A 19,359-nucleotide genomic window follows, 5' to 3' on the forward strand; every position below is an offset into this window, starting at 1 on the left:
TACTATAGCTAGATTAAAGTTTTCCATAGCAAACCAAAATATCCCCTTTCCTTTACCTCAAGATAACATAGCTAAAGGTAAGCAGGTAATTAAAAACAACTTAAAATTTGACTATCACGATTACTTACCAATCTTCCTGTCACCATTAGCGTGTGTATCGGTGTGTGTGGGCGGGAGGGTGCATAGCGAGTTGCACGAGCCACACGCGCTGATGTGATTTGATATTTGCCGCGTTTGCAGCGCACAACTGATCCGCGGCTGTATACCACAAACACAACATTTATTCATTATTTTTTATTTCAAATTTAAAAGTTGTTAGGCTGTTGAACATGGCTTGTCATCATTGCAATTCTCTTGTATACACCCTTTCGTAGATGTCCCGTTTAAAAGCACTATTATAATATAAACGTTTTATTCAATTCAATTCCTTTACTCCATTTCCTTTATATTTATATAGCCTTTAGGTTTATATATTAAATTGCTCACTCAACACAAGTGGCAAAACATTTAAACATATATTATAGTCAATGTTAAAAATCACACATTACAATAGACAAAAAAAATTGTGTGTTTTATTTCGTAAATCTTTCTCTTTTTTTCAAGAAATACAGCAGGTCATAAAAACGTAGTTTTCACGTCAGTACATGTTTATTTTAATGCGAACAATGCACAATTGCATGTGTAATCAATGTAACTTTAAATTTAGCGCATCCAGCACATCAAAAAAAAAAAAAAAGAAGAAAAAAAGGCTAGACTCGTGTGGAAACGATCTGTAATCTAATCTGTAGGCCGATCCAGGAACGGTTCGCCGGACTGTGTCCGCATGGTGTTAAAGCTATAATCTGTTAACGTGGGTACGGAAAAAATAAGCACCGCATACGCACGGCAAACGGAGTATGTGTGAAACGGGCGTCACTTGCAGCAGCGCTCCGGTCTGCAATTAATGCTCTCAAAGCTGCCACAAGAGACGGTGCAGTACATCATGACAAGGACTCTTTGTACTTTGTACTTCAATAAACTTCCGATTTTCCGGCTATTTTTGGTAGCTGGATATACATCATTTGTTGCGTCTAAACGCGAATGAGGATACGGTTATTGATAAATCAAATTGTTTTTGTTTTTTACATTTTGGGGTAGTTTCAGCCCCCCTAAAATAGGCCTAACGACGTCCCTGGATGGTGGCAAAGACGGTCTTCATGAGTGAATCACTCAGTCGAGGAGACTTTTAGATTGAAAGGACTGAAACTTGTGAACACGGAACAAGACACAACTGACTAATGCTTTAGCGCTGTCAGTGCCAGGACAGAAAACCCTTTAACTGTTAATAGGACAAGACATCGCAGCTGACATTCAAACAGATTTATCATCATGAACATAGGAAAATGTAGTATCTAAAAACAGGTAATACATTCAAGGTCTTTGGGATGTGCTGGAGTAAGCTTTACAGAGTGCTGGACTCTTGTATACAGGATCTGGACAAAAAAATGTTTGCACCCCTCGAAATAACATCTCGGCATTTATTTTCATCAAGAGGTGCATTCATTTTTGGTCAAGATCATGTGTTGAAAATGCAAGAGTCCAGCACTCTGTCGAGTCTCTTCCAGTACATCCCAAAAACATTAAATGAATTTAAGTTATAGACTCAGAGATGCCAATTCATGTGTGAAAATGATTCTTCATGCTCACTCCTAGCCATTCTTTGACAGTTTGAGCCTGACTAATCTTGACATTGTGTGACACCCTAAAGTATGTACACGTTTTGGGTATTGTGATTTTGAAAGAAAATGTTTATTTTCCATATACACTATTTTACATTTCTTTTGCTTATATTTTATATGTATGTCCAGTATAAATCATTGTTGTTGTTTTTTGCAAAGTGAGATCGGGACTCTTATTTTGAAAGTGAACGGAGGACTCGCAGAGGAGAATTGTGCGCCGTCACAATTGCTGGGGATTGTGCGCGACAGGCATTCGCTCTTGTCTCTTCATTTCTCTTCCTGTTTTCACAGGTATTACTTTCATTACAACAAAACTATATGCCCATGGGTCATTTAATTACTATGTGTACGCATGTTACAAAGGTATTGTGTAGAGATTTCCTGATGTGTGAATATATTTAATGTGCGTAGATGTGAAATGCTTGCATGTGCTTGTGAAATGGATTTTAATTTATAGGCTCCAGTTACCAGGTTTATTCATTTGTTATTCGTTTAAAGGGTCATGAAACCCCTCTGCTGCAGCAGTGTTTTTTCACACCTTCGATTTGAAAAAGCTTGTTAAAAGGGGAGTGGTCGACTGTGAAAAGGTGGGATGGTATTGTGTGGAAAGAGGGAATGGTTTGCATAAATAGGGGAGTGTCAGTAGGTGCATTAAGATTAGCGATTCAGTGAGAAATGGAAATAAATGTTATTCTGCATGACAAAATATTTTGCAAACGTGATAAAACTATATTTGTCCAAATATGCACGCTGTTTGGCAAGATGAACAACGCGCCGACGTGATAAGAGAACGTGAACCACACAACATGCGATGTGATAGAGATGTGTAATTCTAGATCGGGGTAAAAGCGAAGGGGTTTGAGGCTTCATAGTCTCGACCGCGCATCTGAAGCAGAGCGACGCGCGCTGGGTTGCCGTGACGATCCGCGCTGTCTCGGCAGCTAAATCTATATCTGTCCAAATATGCAGCACGCTGTTTCACTAAGAGCCCGAACACATGCGGTTTAGTGCATAGCTGTGACGACAAATAAAACGGAGAGGACGTGGCTTTTGTTCATTAGCCTACAGATTACAGAATGGTTATTTTGCACTCCTGACATAGATAGTCAACGCTTGGAGGTTCGGCGTGCGATTCCTCAGGTGAATTTTACTTTACCGAGCCTTTGTAGCAAAGGCTTCCACAGACGGCGCCGGTTACAGCTCGCTCGGCGCCCTTTACCTTACTTCGTATCAGCACAACGCCTAGCTTTCCTCCGTGACTTTTCCGCACGCTGCTTCCAAAACTTCCCCACCATATCTCTACAATAATGATGGAAGACGAGCCTGACAGAAGTGACTGTCTAACTAAATTATCTTGTATGCATACTACAGCGCAGGGATTGGACTGAATGAGCTTTATGTCATGAATATATATCGAGAATCGCTCGGAGCGGTCGACGTCAGCATGTGCCCAGCAGCCCATACTTGGGCCGAAAAGGCCGCGCCGACGTCAGCATTTGTGACGTTGCTCCGACTAAGCTTTTCAAACCGGAAGACAGAAATCGCTCTGAAAAATGCAAAAATAACTATTTTCACATATGAATACCATTAATGAGTACCCTTAGTGTTTTCAATGATGTGCAGCCTATACATATCTGTTTACATCTCAAAAAAAGTGTTTTGGGGTTTCATGACCCTTTAACCCTATTTTATTACACGGCTCTGTGAAATACTTGATTCTGATTGGTCAATCGCGCATTCCAGCGGTACGTTATTTCCAGATAACAATGGCTCATAAGGGTACGAGTTATCTTAACCGGTACTACTTCTATGATTAACGCTGGCACCATCTTGTCGCTTAAACAGCCGTGGGTTACAATGGAAGACTTCAAGGCAGGTTTCCTTTATAACGTTTTTAAATTAGATATTTTTCTTACACAAACGCATCAATTCGACTCAGAAGGCTCTATTAACCCATCGGAGTCGTGTGGAGCACATTATTTTTTGCATTTTTTATCGACTTCAAACACAACTACAACTACTGCTTGGATTAACGTTAGCCTGGACTTTTTAAATATAACTCCGATTGTATTTTTCTGAAAGAAGAATGTCATATACACCTACGATAACTTGAGGGTGAGTAAATCATAGGCTTGGTTTAATTTTTGGGTGAACTAACCCTTTCAGCATTCATTTTCAACATTAAGCAAGGGCATATGGCAAATCTTCAGCAATAGATAAAGGCTTAAAGCAGGTTGGAACTGTTTTCCTTCGCGGAAAGACAAGATCTCGAGACAATATTTTGTGTCTAATAATTATTTATTTGAGACTAGTAGCCGTGTATTAAGCGGGATGATGTACACCCAGCCGGTTGTTATCGCAGAATAAACCCCTTCAGAGTGATGCAAGACCCATCCGCTTCGTGTCGGGGTCCTGATCACTCTGTCGGGGTTTATTTAGGCCCTGTCCCAGTTCACTTTAAAGTCCCTGTAAAGTCAAAATAAACAGGTGTTCTGAGTTTCTCATGTCTTACTTTATTATCTTTTGCTTTGTATTTTCACTAGGATCACTTGGTATCATAACCTCATTATATTGTGCTTTAAGATTCTATTCATAACGCCTATTTGTTACTACGTGACGGAAAAAGTACTGACAATTTTGCAAGTGATTTATTTAGGCCCTGTCCCAATTAGGTTTAATTTAGGCCCTGTCCCAGTTCACTTTAAAGTCCCTGTAAAGTCAAAATAAACAGGTGTTCTGAGTTTCTCATGTCTTACTTTATTATCTTTTGCTTTGTATTTTCACTAGGATCACTTGGTATCATAACCTCATTATATTGTGCTTTAAGATTCTTTTCATAACGCCTACTCGTTACTACGTGACGGAAAAAGTACTGACAATTTTGCAAGTGATTTATTTAGGCCCTGTCCCAATTGGCACATGAACTGTGCACTTTAAAGTCCCTGTAGAGTTAAAATAAACATGTGTTCTGAGTTTCTCACACCACAAATACATTTGTTTTTGCATTTTCTGCTCTCAAACGCTGGGAGAGTGAAAACCACAGCGCCGAAAACACGCCCATTCGCAGGAACACTGTTGACCGTAAGAAGAGCGCACAAGAGACCGCCCATGACGGCCCCAGATGTCGATGGGATGGGCGGTTGAAGGCCGGGTCAGGAGATTTGGTTTTGGTCGCTTTGGTCCCGTTCTGCAGCTGATTATCAGTGAATCTCAGTTGTCTCTGATGAAAGTTTGTAAAACGATCTGGTGTAAAGTCACTGCAGAGGCAGGTGTGGTGACCCTTCAGTTCTCCATGTTGCTGGTCACAAAATTAAATGACCTCTTCTTAATATCATCATTTTTGTTTTTTAGGTTGTTTTGTAAGTTGTAGGCTGTAGCAACTAACAGTACTGACTAGGGGTGTAACGATACGCGTATTCGTATTGAACCGTTCGGTACGAGGCTTTCGGTTCGGTACGCGGTACGCATTGTGTACCAAACGGTTCTTGGACTAATTAATTAGATTTGGAAAATAAAAAAGTGTGTGAAATATAATATTATGCGTTCAACAAGGTAGCCCAATGACCAAAACGACGTAACAGGCAATGCCCCTGACACCGCCGAAGAGAAAAAAAGACACCAAATATGTTTTAGGCTGCTTAGTCAGGTGCTCGCTTAATCAGTAGGCTACGCGCTGAATGCTCTAAAATGGCTATTGCGTTTAACAGACCAGAAATAATAATAATAATAATACATTTTATTTATAATGCACTTTATATTAAACAAAATTTCAAAGTGCTACAGAATTAAAAACAATCAACAACAATAAATAAGTAAATGAATAAAATAAAATAAATAAAACAGAAAAAAAATTTAAAATAAAGAAGTAACAAGTCAATTAAAAGCTCTGCTAAAAAGGTGGGTTTCAAGACCACGCTTAAAAGCATCTATAGTCTGTGGAGTCTGCAGGTGGTCAGGGAGAGCATTCCACAGACTGGGGGCTGCAGAGCAGAAGGCCCGATCTCCCATAGTACGGAGATTGGTCGAGGGAGTTTTAAGACGAAACAGAGCAGAGGTTACGAGTGGCTGTTTGTGTGGTGAGGAGTTCCTTAAGATAGGAGGGAGCATCACCATGGATGCACTGGTGCGTAAGGAGAGAGATCTTGTACTCGATCCAGAACGACACAGGAAGCCAGTGGAGTGATTATAGAATGGGGGTGATATGGTCGTATTGGCGCACCCTCATGAGGATCTTAGCAGCACTGTTCTGAATACACTGCAGCCTCTGGAGATTTTTGCTAGGGATGCCGATAAGGAGCGCATTGCAGTAGTCCAGTGTAGCAATAACGAGTCTCTGGGAATAATTTATTTAAATGGGACTCATATTCATGAGTCTATAATGTGACTCGCTGGTTGTACATTAGTTATTAACTTTATAACGGGACTTTTAATGCTGTTATTATCAAAGTCGATTTCAGTCATCCAGATTTTCCTCTTGTCTCGCGAGTGGAAAATGGGATTACTTCATCGAGTATCAATCTTACAAACTCGAAGAAATATTAATCTGTTTGATCAGGACAAATAATATTTCATAAGTTTGTACAACTTGTATTACTGAAATAGTAACACAAATATCAAGCTTAATTTGTAGCCAAGATCTTACGTCATCAGTGACTTCAAATCCATGAGCAAGGCATTCACTTCAATGTAATTATTGAATTTTAATAAACACTAGAGTATACAAAACTACGTTTTCACACAGGGTAAAACATGCATATATGTGGGTAACAAAACAAACAACATACAAGGAAAAATCTAAACTTAACGAATAAAACAAAAGTAACATTGAATGAGAGAGAGAGAGAGAGAGAGAGAGAGAGAGAGAGAGAGAGTGAGGGAGAGAGAGAGGAGAGAGAGAGAGAGAGAGAATGAGGGGGAGAGAGAGAGAGAGAGAGAGAGAGAGAGAGAGAGAGAGAGATGGAGACAACTTTTATCACGCAGTTCTTTCCAAGAGGCCCCAGTTAAATTCATACTATTCCTGTAAACAGGAATGGTCAAGACAATCTTTAAGTGCAGTTTGATTGCGAAATAGGATACTTGCATTTAAGTTTTAGGTGTGTAGGTCTGTTGCAGTTTCTTCAAGGCAATGAAGCTTGGATGTTCTTGGAGGAGTTTTCCGGGCGTGATTGCTGGTCGTGTCTCTCGGGCAGGTTTGCCCATCTCTCCTTGCCCGCTCTCGTAATCAATCGTTCATCTCTTCAGAGTGGCGGAAAAGTGCCATCTCTTAATCCCATCTCTCAAGTTGGAAGCGCCGAAGCGTGGGTCTGTCTTTGGCGGAAGGTGCTCGCAAAGAGTCATTGTGGGTCTAGGTTTTTATAGATGAGATAGGCGGAGATAATTCAATCAGGAGATAAGTGGTCACAAGACCCCCTCTGTTCCTATTGAAAGCCCCCACTTCCTTGTGACTCAAACAAAGATGGGTGCTGTATTAAGAGCCCATCTTTCTTTCTTTTCTCGGAAAGTGTATAGTTTCATATTGATGCCATTTGTCGCATATTTAAATACCGAATTTGTTGCCGTTGGGCGTCCGCGATTCCAATGATACCATGAACGACAGTATTGACATTCGAGAATGCAGAGATACAGAATTTACAGTTACTAGCCTACAGAAGTTGATTTTACATGCAGTAAACTTCCAAGTTACTTCAAAACATCATATAAAACATTGCATCATCACAATACATATATTTGGTACATTGAAGAGGTAATTTAATCTAAAAGTCCATATATTGCTGATCTGTGTGTTTTCAGAGCAGTTTCTCTGTGTATGTGTGTGTGTATGGGTCAGAGGTCGAATGCAGGGGGCTTGTTTGGATGACGTGTATGCTGCAACCCAAAAGGCCTGAGGTGTCCAGGACTTTAACACACAAAATCCTTTCTTTGGGGATTATAATGTGGCACCTCATCAGTTAATTAGTAGTATAGTTGCAGTACAAGGGACTTCTGTAGGGTGATTACATCATCCCAGGATACGTGATTATCTGAGCTCTGGTCATCCAGTCATATGGTTAATTATTAACTCACTACCATCTCCCATTGTTGCTACACCAGCCTGGAGGAGATAAAGGCGTGGACAAGCTTCTCCACATCTGCCATTGTTAGAATGGGACGAAGTTTGGCAATGTTTCTGAGGTGGAAGAAGGAGGTCTTACACAGGTGATTGATGTGAGCTTCAAAAGTAAGCTGCGATTCCATTCTGACCCCCAGATTGGTGACTGAAGTGGAAAGTGGAATGACCTGATTAGAGAAAGCAATGCTGGTGATAACGGACTTCTGGACCTGAAGTGGAGTGCTGACTAGGATAGCTTCAGTCTTGGAGCTGTTTAGCTGCAGAAAGTTTTGCTTCATACACGCCTTTATCTCATTCAGGCAAGGGATCAAAGTGGATGGTGTGAGGTCAGCAGAGGGAGATGAACTTGTCCTAAAGTAAAGTTAAGTGTCATCAGCATTGCAGTGAAAAGAAATCCCATGCCGGCTGATGAGACGGCCAAGGGGGAGCATGTAGAGTATGAACAGGGTGGGTCCGAGCACAGAGCCTTGAGGGACACCGCAGGTGACATTGTGTGACAGGGATGTAGCTTCTCCTAACGCAACATATTCAGTTCTACCAGAAAGACTCGGGGAGAAATATATTGACAATAGTGCATTTATTAACAGCTCAGCAAGCTGATAGTGTACAGAGTCATTTGGCGTAGGCCCCGTCCGAAGAGCATAATCCGAGGGTCTCGGATCTGCAATTCCTGCCTGAAGACGAGGGCAGGGGCGCAGCCGACCCCCCGGCAGGGTATGGACAGGGCCATCCTGGTGGTGGTGGGGAGGATGGGGGTAATCGTCGCTTCAGTATCTGCGAACTCAAACATGTGAAAGTACAGAGCCTTTATACCGTGAGCATGAGAATATCAATGGATTAGAGTGAAGGCATTAAGTGACGTAGTAACTGAGTCTTCCCAGCTGAACTTGTGCTAAAGCTTTCATTTCTCCCAGTGAGATAAAAAGAAAACCAGTTGTGGACCAAGTCAGAGAGACCGATGGTGGAATGTAAACGGTGAAGTTATGGTCGAATGTTATGGTCAACTGTATCGAAAGCTGCAATTAAGTCCAGGAGGATGAGAAGGGGTGGGGAACCCTCATCTGCCGCCATCAATAGATCATTTGTGACCCTGACCAAAGCTGTTTCTGTGCTGTGTCCTGAGCGGAAACCAGACTGAAATTTCTCATAAAGATTGTTATGCTCCAAATGGACCTGAAGCTGTGCAGCAACAACTTTTTCCAGCACCTTAGAGAGGTATAGGAGGTTTGAGATGGGCCTGTAGTTGTCATTAACATCTGGGTCTAAAGTAGGTTTTTTTAGAAGTGGTCTGATGATAGCAGTTTTTAGAGATGAAGGAACAAGGCCAGCCTGGAGGGAATTATTAATAATCTTGGTAATAAATGGACTTAAGACACAGAGGTTAGATTTTACCAAGGCTGTAGGAAAAGGATCCAGTGCACAGGTGGATGGTTTCCTTTTTCTGATGATGTCCTCAACCTCGAGCTGTGTGATGATGGAGAAGCAGCAGAGATGTTGAAAGGTCCCTGGCTGTGGATCAATAGACGGGACAGGCAGAGCGGAGGTGCTAGATAGAAGCAAGTGGATGTTGTCTACTTTGTTCCTAAAAAAGGTCATGAACTTATTGCACCTCTCTTCTGTGGCTTCTGAAAAAGAGTGAGTTTGAGAATGTGATTTATAGTGGAGAAAAGCTTCTTGGAGTTTCCAGGGTTATTGTTGATGATGCAAGAGTAGAACTGTGACTGAGCATCTCTCAAGGACCTTGCGTAGGCCTTCTGATGATCTCTATAGGCTTGCCTATGAACAGTGAGTCCTGAGAGCTTGAGACGCCTCTCAAGTACGCGCCCAACCGTCTTCATCTTCCGCAGTTCGCTGGTGTACCAGGGTGCTGAGCGCGAGAAGGTGACCATTCTAGTTGACAGGTGCGTGAAGATCTAGAAGGCTGCTCAGAGACTTGTTGTAGAAGTCAACCGACTCAGAGACTGAGGAGAGATCAACAGAGGAGAATTGCTGAAGGTCTGTAGTTAAGGAGTCTTGGTTAATCTTTTTCAGGTTCCTGAAGCAAATTTGACGGGAATCTTTGGTAAGGGAAGAGGGGCGTGGCAGCTCCAATGAGATGGCCTGGTGATCAGACACACCCAGATCATACACCAAGAGGTTTCTAATATGAGGAGAGTTGGAAATGACCAAGTCCAGAGTGTGCCCCCTAGAATGAGTGGGTCCATCCACATACTGTTGTGGAGGGGGAGGGGGGAATCTACATGAAAATTAAAATCTCCTAATATTAAAATGTTGGCAGAAGTAGAGCCGAGTGTTGCGAGAAAGTCATAAAAACAGAATTTGTTTTTGGGGGCCGATAAATAAGCAGTATTGTCAAAGAAAAAGGGGGTTTACATTTAAAAGCAAGGTATTCAAATGATGACACTGTGGGCAGAGGGAGAAAAGACAGCTCCAATGATTGTCTATGAATTACAGCTAAGCCACCACCACGACCAATGTAGCGGGCTTTCTCCAGGTAGCTGTAACCAGGAGGACAGGCATCATTAAGTGCTGAGTAAACTGCAGGCTGATGCCATGTTTCCATTAAGCACATAAGGTCTAATCTCTTATCAATGATGTGGTCTTGGATGAAAGATGACTTATTTGTGAGGGATTGTGCATTAAAAAGTTCTATTTTGAGCGTTGATGGGGTGGTGAATCTCGTTATTGGCCGTAAAACACTAAAATCCACTCCGTGTTTTCTGTCATGCGCTGTGCTAAAAGATCTCGCGGTGTTTCCCGTGCAATCCAGTTTAGATTGGTGAGATCTCGCGGTGATTCCCGTGTTACCAAAACAGAGAGCAACACTGTTGTGATGACGCGGCAGATGTGCGACGGAGATCCAGATGGATGGTATGGCTGATGCAGAGTTTTCAGGCTGATGATAAACTAGCCCGCGACGAGAGCCTCTATGGATGTAACGCGGTCTGCACAGAAGTTCAAGTTCCTTAATGACCGCGATGCACGCCGGAAATGTGCGGTCGTTGAAATTTAGCAGCTGTGGGATGGAATATTTAAGCTTCATGACGGCCGCTGGAAGGTTTTGTCTAGCGCTATGCATTTTAGAGACACAGAGCTGGAACACTGTCAGGCACAGCGAGATGATGGTCCATACCATAGCAGAGGAGTGTATACACCAACTCCCAGCAATCCCAGCAAACAGCCGATTTTAGAAGAGATAGCAGGGGTGAGTAAAAGTCTTTGAAATTAGGAGAAAAAACGTAAAAATCCGTACAAAAAAGGTTTTAGATGTATAAAAGTGGTGAACAATGAGAGTCCTCTCCTGTCATGAGGGAGTCCATTCAAACTGCCAACTGTCAACAACCGAGAAGAGCTATCCGAGACGATAAGATCCAAGCAATATGTCCCAAAATTAGCACTGACTGAATGTACTAGTTACTGACAAAAATAAAATTAAAATAAAGTTTATAATTAACGTATATAAACTAAAATCGGGTGGAAAAGCGGCGAACAGACAACGCCAGCGTCCTCTCCCCCTCATTGCTAGAAATAGAACATCCTCCAATAACCAACAGGTCTGGTGTTTGGGTGAACTTTGGATTCTCTGTAAGCTATGATGGTGTTGGCAAGAGTGATGAATAAAAAAACAACAACGGTATGTCGCAGTTGCTACATGATGGTAGGCTACAGCAGCGGGAATAATTCATGTCATGTCAATCAACTCATTTACGCCGACAACAAGACGATAAAAAGGAGAAACAGCCACAAACTATCCCGCAGCATTTAAACAGACCTTATCCAACTTATTCAAATGGCAAAAGACATCACCGCGGCGAGTGGTCCATTTATAGCTGCGGATATGTCTGCAGTGCGTAGTCTGTGCGGTGCGTATTTTTCCGGTACCCATGTTAACGGCACTGTAAAAAAATATTTGTTGACTTAACTTAATATATTTTGTTATCTTTTTGCATTGGTTTTTTTAAAGCAGCACTTGGCAACTTTTGCTCTCGGGGTCCCCCTACAGTTGGGAAAAAAATAATGTCCTCAACTACTGTGGTAAGCTCTGTCATCCTACAACAGGGGATGCCATCGCGCGTGCATTTGTTGACATGACAACCCTGATAGCCCTGAACTAGTGATGAGCGGGTCGTCTCATAACCCGCGGACCCCGTATGTCTATTTAATGGTCGCGGGTGCGGGGCGGGTTGTAAAAATATATACAGTGGTGCGGGGCGGGCCAAATAAGTTCATAAAAGCGTCCCCGTGGGTTGGTGCAGCACTAACAGTTCCCCTGAACACTGCAGGAGGAGTTTTTACATGCAGGTGTTCTTCTGGCGTCGCGTGTGAAATGTCTTCATCCCAGGTACAGTCAGTGGCATATGTTTCAGCATGTCATATGAATATAATTTCATGGGTTTTATTTTTTCAAAAGCCAAATAATCACGATGCTCACGTTTACAAGCCAGCGTCATTATAGTAGTCTATTGGTTACCGTTTTACAGAATCTATATGATACTTCAATTCAATGTTTGAGTGGTAGGTAATCACCATAACAAGCATGACAGCATCTGTCGGGCACGCCTCCTTCAGCTCACGCCGACGAGCAAACGCTGGTCCAATGTTGATCCTCATCCTGCCTTTAATCCCATCACTTTTTCGTTTCCTCTTATTGCTTTCCTCCAACAAAATCTTTTCTTTCTTATTTGTCTGTGCTGCTTCGGACATGACTATATTATCCGACGAACAAAGTTGGGCTCGCACGTCCGAATTTAAGGAAGTGTGGGTGTTGGTGGAAGTGACGTATATGCCGTAAGGCAGTCGAATTTTGTTGTTCTTTTTGTTCTCGGGTTACTACCCGAAACCTGAAGTTTAAAAGTACGATTAAAAACGATACAGACCCCATCAGGCTATGGCAGACGTGTCATTCAACCTATTGTAAGTCGATGTATCATCACAAGAGTCTTGAAAATATATTATGAAGGTTGAAAAGTTACCTAGTGCTGCTTTAAGTTTTTCTTACTTATTTTGATAAGTTATCTGAACTTATTTTATTTAGTAATAAAAACTATCCCTTTAGTTTTGTGAACTTAACTTTTATAGTCATGAAAACTTCCCCTTTAGTTTTCTGAACTTAAATTCGATAAATTCAATTTAGTTTTCTGAGCTTAAATGTTCTTGTCATCATAACTTCACTTTAGTTGGTTGCAAAGCTGCTTTAATCGGTATTAATTGCATTACTATATTGATTTGTAAATTACATTTGATTTAGACTAAAACTTAAAGCAAATTAAAATCACAGTAACACATATCAGTACACAATTATATTTATTGCAAAAACAAACACCAAAAACAACCACACAAAAGGTCTTATGCCTGCCTCAATAGCTGTTTGCATCGAAAGTTGCAAATTTTGTGCTTAACTTGTGCTTAAGTCAGTCAAAGAGAAGAAAATGCACTTCCTGATAAACTGGGACCAATTATCACTAGGAAAAGTAAAAGAAGCCACTGTAGTTAATTTCCCAAAATGCACATAAAATAAGTGGATGGAAAGAAACATAACTAATGTATGTCTGTGTGCATCAGTTCTCAAATAAAGCAATTTGTTTTTAAAAAATTAAATAAGACAAGCTCACCCAATAACATACATTACAGAAATGTCCTTTCTTCAGAAAATTTCAAAATAGCACAGACTGTTAAACTCCTCTGAATTGGCTTTATACCATTTTAATTTAAACTTAATTTAAGTTCATTTTAATTAACAATGTGTAAGCTCTCAGGCTTCAGTATATTTATCAATGAACATACACAGCACATACAGTATGCACCAGTGTTACCTAGCTGCATTTTTTTCAGCCCATCAATCTTAGCTGTGCAGCTCTCCCCAACCATTAAACCTAGATTAAAAATACAATAAAAAGTTGGATAACCTCATAGCTCTTTGGGACAGTCATTGTTCAAAGCATAAAGGAGCCCAAACAGTGTGGCAAAGGCATTTAGGGCATCTTCTAGATCCATGACCACAATCTCTTCGTCCAGTATGACATCCACATCCACAACATCATCTGGGAAGGCACTATCATGTCTGATGTCTTCACTCTGTCTCTCTCATCATCACTAATGTCTCTCTCATCATCAGCTGGCTAAAAATAAATGAGACAGAGATGCAAATTTTAAGTGGTGCTGTCATAAAATATTTATTCAAACATACATTAAATACTAAAGAACAGTAATACAATAACTATGCAATATATTAAATATACTGAGCAAAATGTTCTAATCTAGAGTTAATTTTTCTAGCTGACAGAATATTTTTTTTGAGGTAAATGTGACATGACATTGTTTAAAAGCTATTTATTGACGTTCAATAACGTTTGCACAGTAGTAACACTACTCATTTGCTCAGCATTGCGATTGAATGGAAATGGCGTCTGGGTTGCCAGATGCCAGCAGGGTTTTCCAGCCCAAAACTTCGCAAAAAAAAAACGCCCAATTTTTTTTGCCTCGTTTCTCGTTTAAATAGCCTAACATTGAAATAATTTACAAGCTTTAAAATTACCCATGTATCGACTAGCCTATCTGAATTCAGAAACAACATTCAATGAAATTAATGCAACATTCTTTGTACTTTTGTGTCCAGTTCCTTTTTCGTTTTTAACCATGGAAAAAAATAATTAAATGGAATGGTTGTTGTATTTTTAAATACTATTTTGAATAACAACATTTATATCAAAACGTAGGCTAGCCTATACACAATTTCCATGCGCACAAAATAAAATAACTTTTTTTATATTTTTTTATTTTTATTAGCTACGTTTTGCTTTTTTATAAACTAAAAATGAACAGATTCATAGAGTCTGGGAATCAACGTCACTGCGCGTTGCATTCTGGGCAGTCGCCGCCATGTTTTAGGTCATGCTCAGGAGCGTACAATGATAACAAATACGAATCACGATAGAAAAAACGACTGTATTAGCGTTTTTTAAGAACTGCTTGCACTCACTTGGAATGAATGTACTAATATTTGAATCTCTTGCGTATAATAACATTATAATAATTTGTTGATATCTAAACATTAAACTTTTAATGCTAATCTTTTTGATTGGCTGGGTACAACATCACGTTATCTGTCAGTGTTGCCTTGAAAAATGGACACGAGTGCCCCAAATGCGTTCTTTGCTCCGAGATCCTCTCCAACGAATGCTTAAAACCATCAAAACTTCAACATCACCTGAACCAGAAGCATCCAGCAGAGGCCGAAAAACCAATATACTTTTTTAAAAGAAAGCAAGAACATATGAACAGGCAGTCAGCAACATTCGTGCGGCAAGCTACCGTTCCTGAGAGAGCATTGAGGGCATCATTTTTGGCCTCCTTTCACATTGCGCAAGCTCAGAAGTCGCACACAATTGGGGAAGATTTGATACTACCAGCTACCAAAGACATTGTTAAAGAGTTACTGGGTGAGGATGCTGCCAAGAAAATTGACGCTGTACCACTCTCTGATAACACTGTGAGCAGACGTGTTGGAGACATGGCTGAGGATGTGTCTGCTCAACTGCTGGACCAGGTGAGAGCTAGCGAATGTTTTGCACTGCAGCTTGATGAAAGTACGGATGTGGCTAACGCTGCCCAGTTACTTGTGTGCATACGATTCATTTCCCAAGAAATGTTCGTTGAGGAATTACTGTTTTGTAAAGAACTTGAAAGCAGAACCACCGGGAAAGAGATTTTTCAAGTGCTGGACGAATATATTGATTTAAATGGACTTGACTGGTCTCGTTGCGTGGGTGTGTGTACTGACGGGGCCGCGGCTATGACTAGGAAGAACAGTGGGGTGACGGCTCTCATCAAACAGAAGGCCCCGAATGCGGCGTTCACGCACTGTATGCTCCATCGAGAAGCTCTGGTGGCTAAACGGTTGGATGATGAGCTTAATCTGGTACTACAGGACATAATACACGTAGTAAACTTCATTAAAGAATGCCCCTTTGAACACAGGCTGTTTGCTCTTCTGTGTAAAGAAATGCGAGCCCGTTTTGATGGATTGCTGCTTCACTCAAACGTACGCTGGCTTTCACGGGGGGCAGTTTTGAACCGCGTGTATGAGTTGCGGAGGGAGACTGCAGAGTTTCTCTTGTCTAAAAAACATCAGCTGGCCGACCGTTTTAAAAATGCAGCCTGGATTCTCAAACTTGCATATATGGCTGGCATTTTTTGTCATCTGAATGTGCTTAACCAAACCATGCAAGGGCGTGACACATACATAGTCCATATGCAAGACAAAGTGCGTGCTTTTTCTCTGAAGATTACGCTGTGGTCAAACAAGCTCAAGCAGGGAATTACAGAAATGTTCGCACTATTACACCAGGAGCTGCTGTCATCTGGGGGTGATGAGTTGGACACCATTTCTCCACTGATACATTCCCACCTGGAGCACCTTCACGGATATTTCAGAGAATATTTCCCTGACCTTGACAGCACCCAACTAAACTGGGTAAGAAACCCATTTGCCCCTGATGTAGGCTCTTGTCTGGACTTAAAATCACAGGAGGAGCTGATTGAGATGACTTCTTCCTGGGTCTTAAAAATGAAATTTGAGTCTCTTTCCCTCTCTAACTACCGGATGTATGTAAGAAAAGACTTCCCCATCCTAGCTGAGAGTGCTCTGAAATGCCTTCTTCCTTTTGCAACCACTTATTTGTGTGAGTCTGGCTTTTCAGCTTTAAAAGTACTTAAAACAATACAGAACACGTCTAAATGTGGAGAGTGACATGCGTGTTGCACTGACAGACATAAAGCCCAGACTTAACAAACTGTGTAGGAGCCACCAGGCCCACCCATCCCATTAATATTTTCTCTCTCTCTCTCTCTCTCTCTCTCTCTCTCTCTCTCTCTCTCTCTCTCTCTCTCTCTCTCTCTCTCTCTCTCGCTCACCCCCTCCCTCCCACACACACACACACAAACAGCTTTGAAATGTGAATGCAACTTTAGCCTAAGTTACAGTACTAAACAGTTTTACTGGACTTAAAAGGTGCAAGTACAAGAGTCCTTCTTTTTTAAACATTTCCAGATGTTTACATTATTTATGGCGTACGCATATGCGGTTCAGAAATCTGTAATATATCGGTTATGAATAATAAATAAATAAACACAAATTATAAAGACACATTTTGGGTAAGCTGTTTATTTTCATTGAGGTTTACTTTCACCTTACAGTCCATAACACAGCAAGCTGTAAGGCTGGAAAAACCTAGTAGATGCCGAAATGTCTAATCACTCTGAGAAAACAAAGAAAATTAGCGCCTGACCTCATTCATACAGTTAGCGTCTCGTCCGAGACATCACACTGAGTGAACCATCTATGAATGACTCTAATTTACTTTCCTTTCACATGAAACTTCCCCCAGATTCCTGCTCCACAAACTTGAGATCACCTGAAATGCACCAGAAATCTCTTTGTTACAATGTCAATCCTCACAATACAGTATTATATGTGTTTGATATCATTTGAAATGTCTCAGTGCGACTGGTACAAATATCTCAACTCCACAGAAGTACACTAGAACATCATAAATGTTTTAAGAAGTTTAACGATATCTATCCTTGGTGTATGGTGGGTGTGGCTTTCAGCCATTTGGCCTTTCTTTCATACAAGTCTATAGGACTTGATTAATGCAAATTCCTATTGTGAACTAGTGTTTCCATTTGAAAGAGTTTCAAATGGTTCTGGGTAGGGATGGGGCCGATCCAGTATCGGTATCAGGGACCGATATCAGCGTAATTCACGTATCGGATTTTCCCGATCCAACCAGTGGAGTAATCCGATATCCATGAGCCATGTCTGCGGTTTAACGTTGTCTGCTGAAATGACTCCTGCCTGCTTGTCTGCTAGCTGGCTGAAAACTATGGAATGGATTTCCTGAACAGAGGCGCGGCTCAATGAGACAGAGTTGTGAGACAAGCCCCTGCTCAGGAAATCCATTCCGCAGTTTGCAGCCAGATAGCACGATAGCATTGAGCAGCATTTTGGCTAGCCATACACCACAGAGCAAGACGATGTTTGCAAAACCGTAATTCAGAGAGGTGGAAGCTCCCTCGCGTCATACACACCGAACGCAATCAAACATTCAAAAAAGCAGATAAGTTCAGACAAGACTAGGTTAAATGACATTAACAATCGCCATCTGCGGGTGTGTGTCGGCTGTGGCGCGTGTAACACTCACACTAGCCACTTTGAACTTATTATGGTCTTCTCAAAATCCATTTGTTATAATCGCGTTGTGCATCACACGTGTTTCTATTGAGTTTATGAATATTATAATCAGAGGCGTTCAGATTAGCCGAAGTTTTTTTCAAAGCGCACACACTGAAATCTACACTAAAAGCAGAGAAGATTGTGCGATGTACTGTGCAGGAGATTCATTCAGCATACAGTGATTGGCAATTTTTGTTCTATTTCAGCCCTGAAAATACTTCACAGCAGAACTAGCGCATCTGATATGACTGGCATAAAGTCTGCTTGACGTTCGCGAATTTAGGGACCGTCTCTAAAGTTACGTAAAACATTGGTATATGTTTCTAACTTCAATAGTATTTGAAGAGAATGAATTAGTCATAAAACTGACTGTAAAGTGTTTATCTAGGTGTCAGGTATGATGCACACCTTTTGGATTTTTGATATTTAATAAAATAAACATATATAAACATAATAAACAAATATATGCTTTATTTCACTAGGATATTGTATGGGATGGGCTCATATACAAACTATGCTAGATTTAAATGTGTCATAGCTGAAGATAGAACACTGTAAATATATTCTCAAGAAATATTCTCATCAGAGATAATATTAGAGATTATACAGTATATTAGAGATATAATAGAGATTTATGCATTATGTATTGCCATTGACAACGACGATTTATAAAGAAGGAAATCCCACAGAATCTAGCTTAAAAAGTGCTTAGAGCTGCTTGTTTTATTTGTTGTTTGTTGATTTTCAAATATAAAACTTGTTGAAATGTTTTAAGTTTGTGCATCTGTTCTTTTTGAACACTGTCATCTTATTTGAACAAAACCGTGATAATATTCGATAATTGTGATCATTTGGGTCACTTATAATCGTGATGTGAAATTTCCATACCATTTCATCCCTAATACATAAATATCATACTTGCCGATTGAGAGGAGTTTATTTTAGAATCATATAAAATCAACAATAATGATAATAATAATATTAAAGCAAACACAGCTCTGGTATCGGAATAGTATTGGCCGATATCCAAATTCAGGTATCGGGATCGGATCGGAAGTGAAAAAATGTGGATCGGTGCATCCCTAGTTCTGGGTATGCATCTGGTTCTGGGTATTTAAGGAAATGTTGCAAAGAGCTCAGGGCTCAATACTGTAGTCAGGTCAGCCCGTAATGCTGGAAGTTTTAACCCATGCAGCATTATGTAACCTTGATAAGTCAGGTATACATCTCATTCTTTACTTCAGAGTATTTGATGTGAAGTATACCTTTGAATTGATTATGTAATTGGCATTATACAT

At 40.7% G+C, this 19,359-nt stretch overlaps 1 protein-coding gene across 1 annotated transcript; it reads left to right on the top strand.

The window, feature by feature from the left end:
• Positions 1-15,100: 15,100 nt before the first annotated feature.
• Positions 15,101-16,576, top strand: LOC137084540 (protein FAM200A-like). Its single transcript, XM_067450822.1, has one exon. It carries the CDS (start codon positions 15,101-15,103, stop codon positions 16,574-16,576), a length of 1,476 nt encoding a protein of 491 aa, XP_067306923.1.
• The last annotated feature ends 2,783 nt before the right edge of the window (positions 16,577-19,359 follow it).

The sequence above is a fragment of the Pseudorasbora parva genome, chromosome 8 (genome assembly GCF_024679245.1).
Source record: "Pseudorasbora parva isolate DD20220531a chromosome 8, ASM2467924v1, whole genome shotgun sequence".
Classification (NCBI taxonomy): Eukaryota; Metazoa; Chordata; class Actinopteri; order Cypriniformes; family Gobionidae; genus Pseudorasbora; species Pseudorasbora parva.

Bases quoted from the DNA above. Each gene is read 5' to 3' on its own strand.
- LOC137084540 (XM_067450822.1), top strand. From the start codon at position 15,101: ATGAACAGGCAGTCAGCAACATTCGTGCGGCAAGCTACCGTTCCTGAG.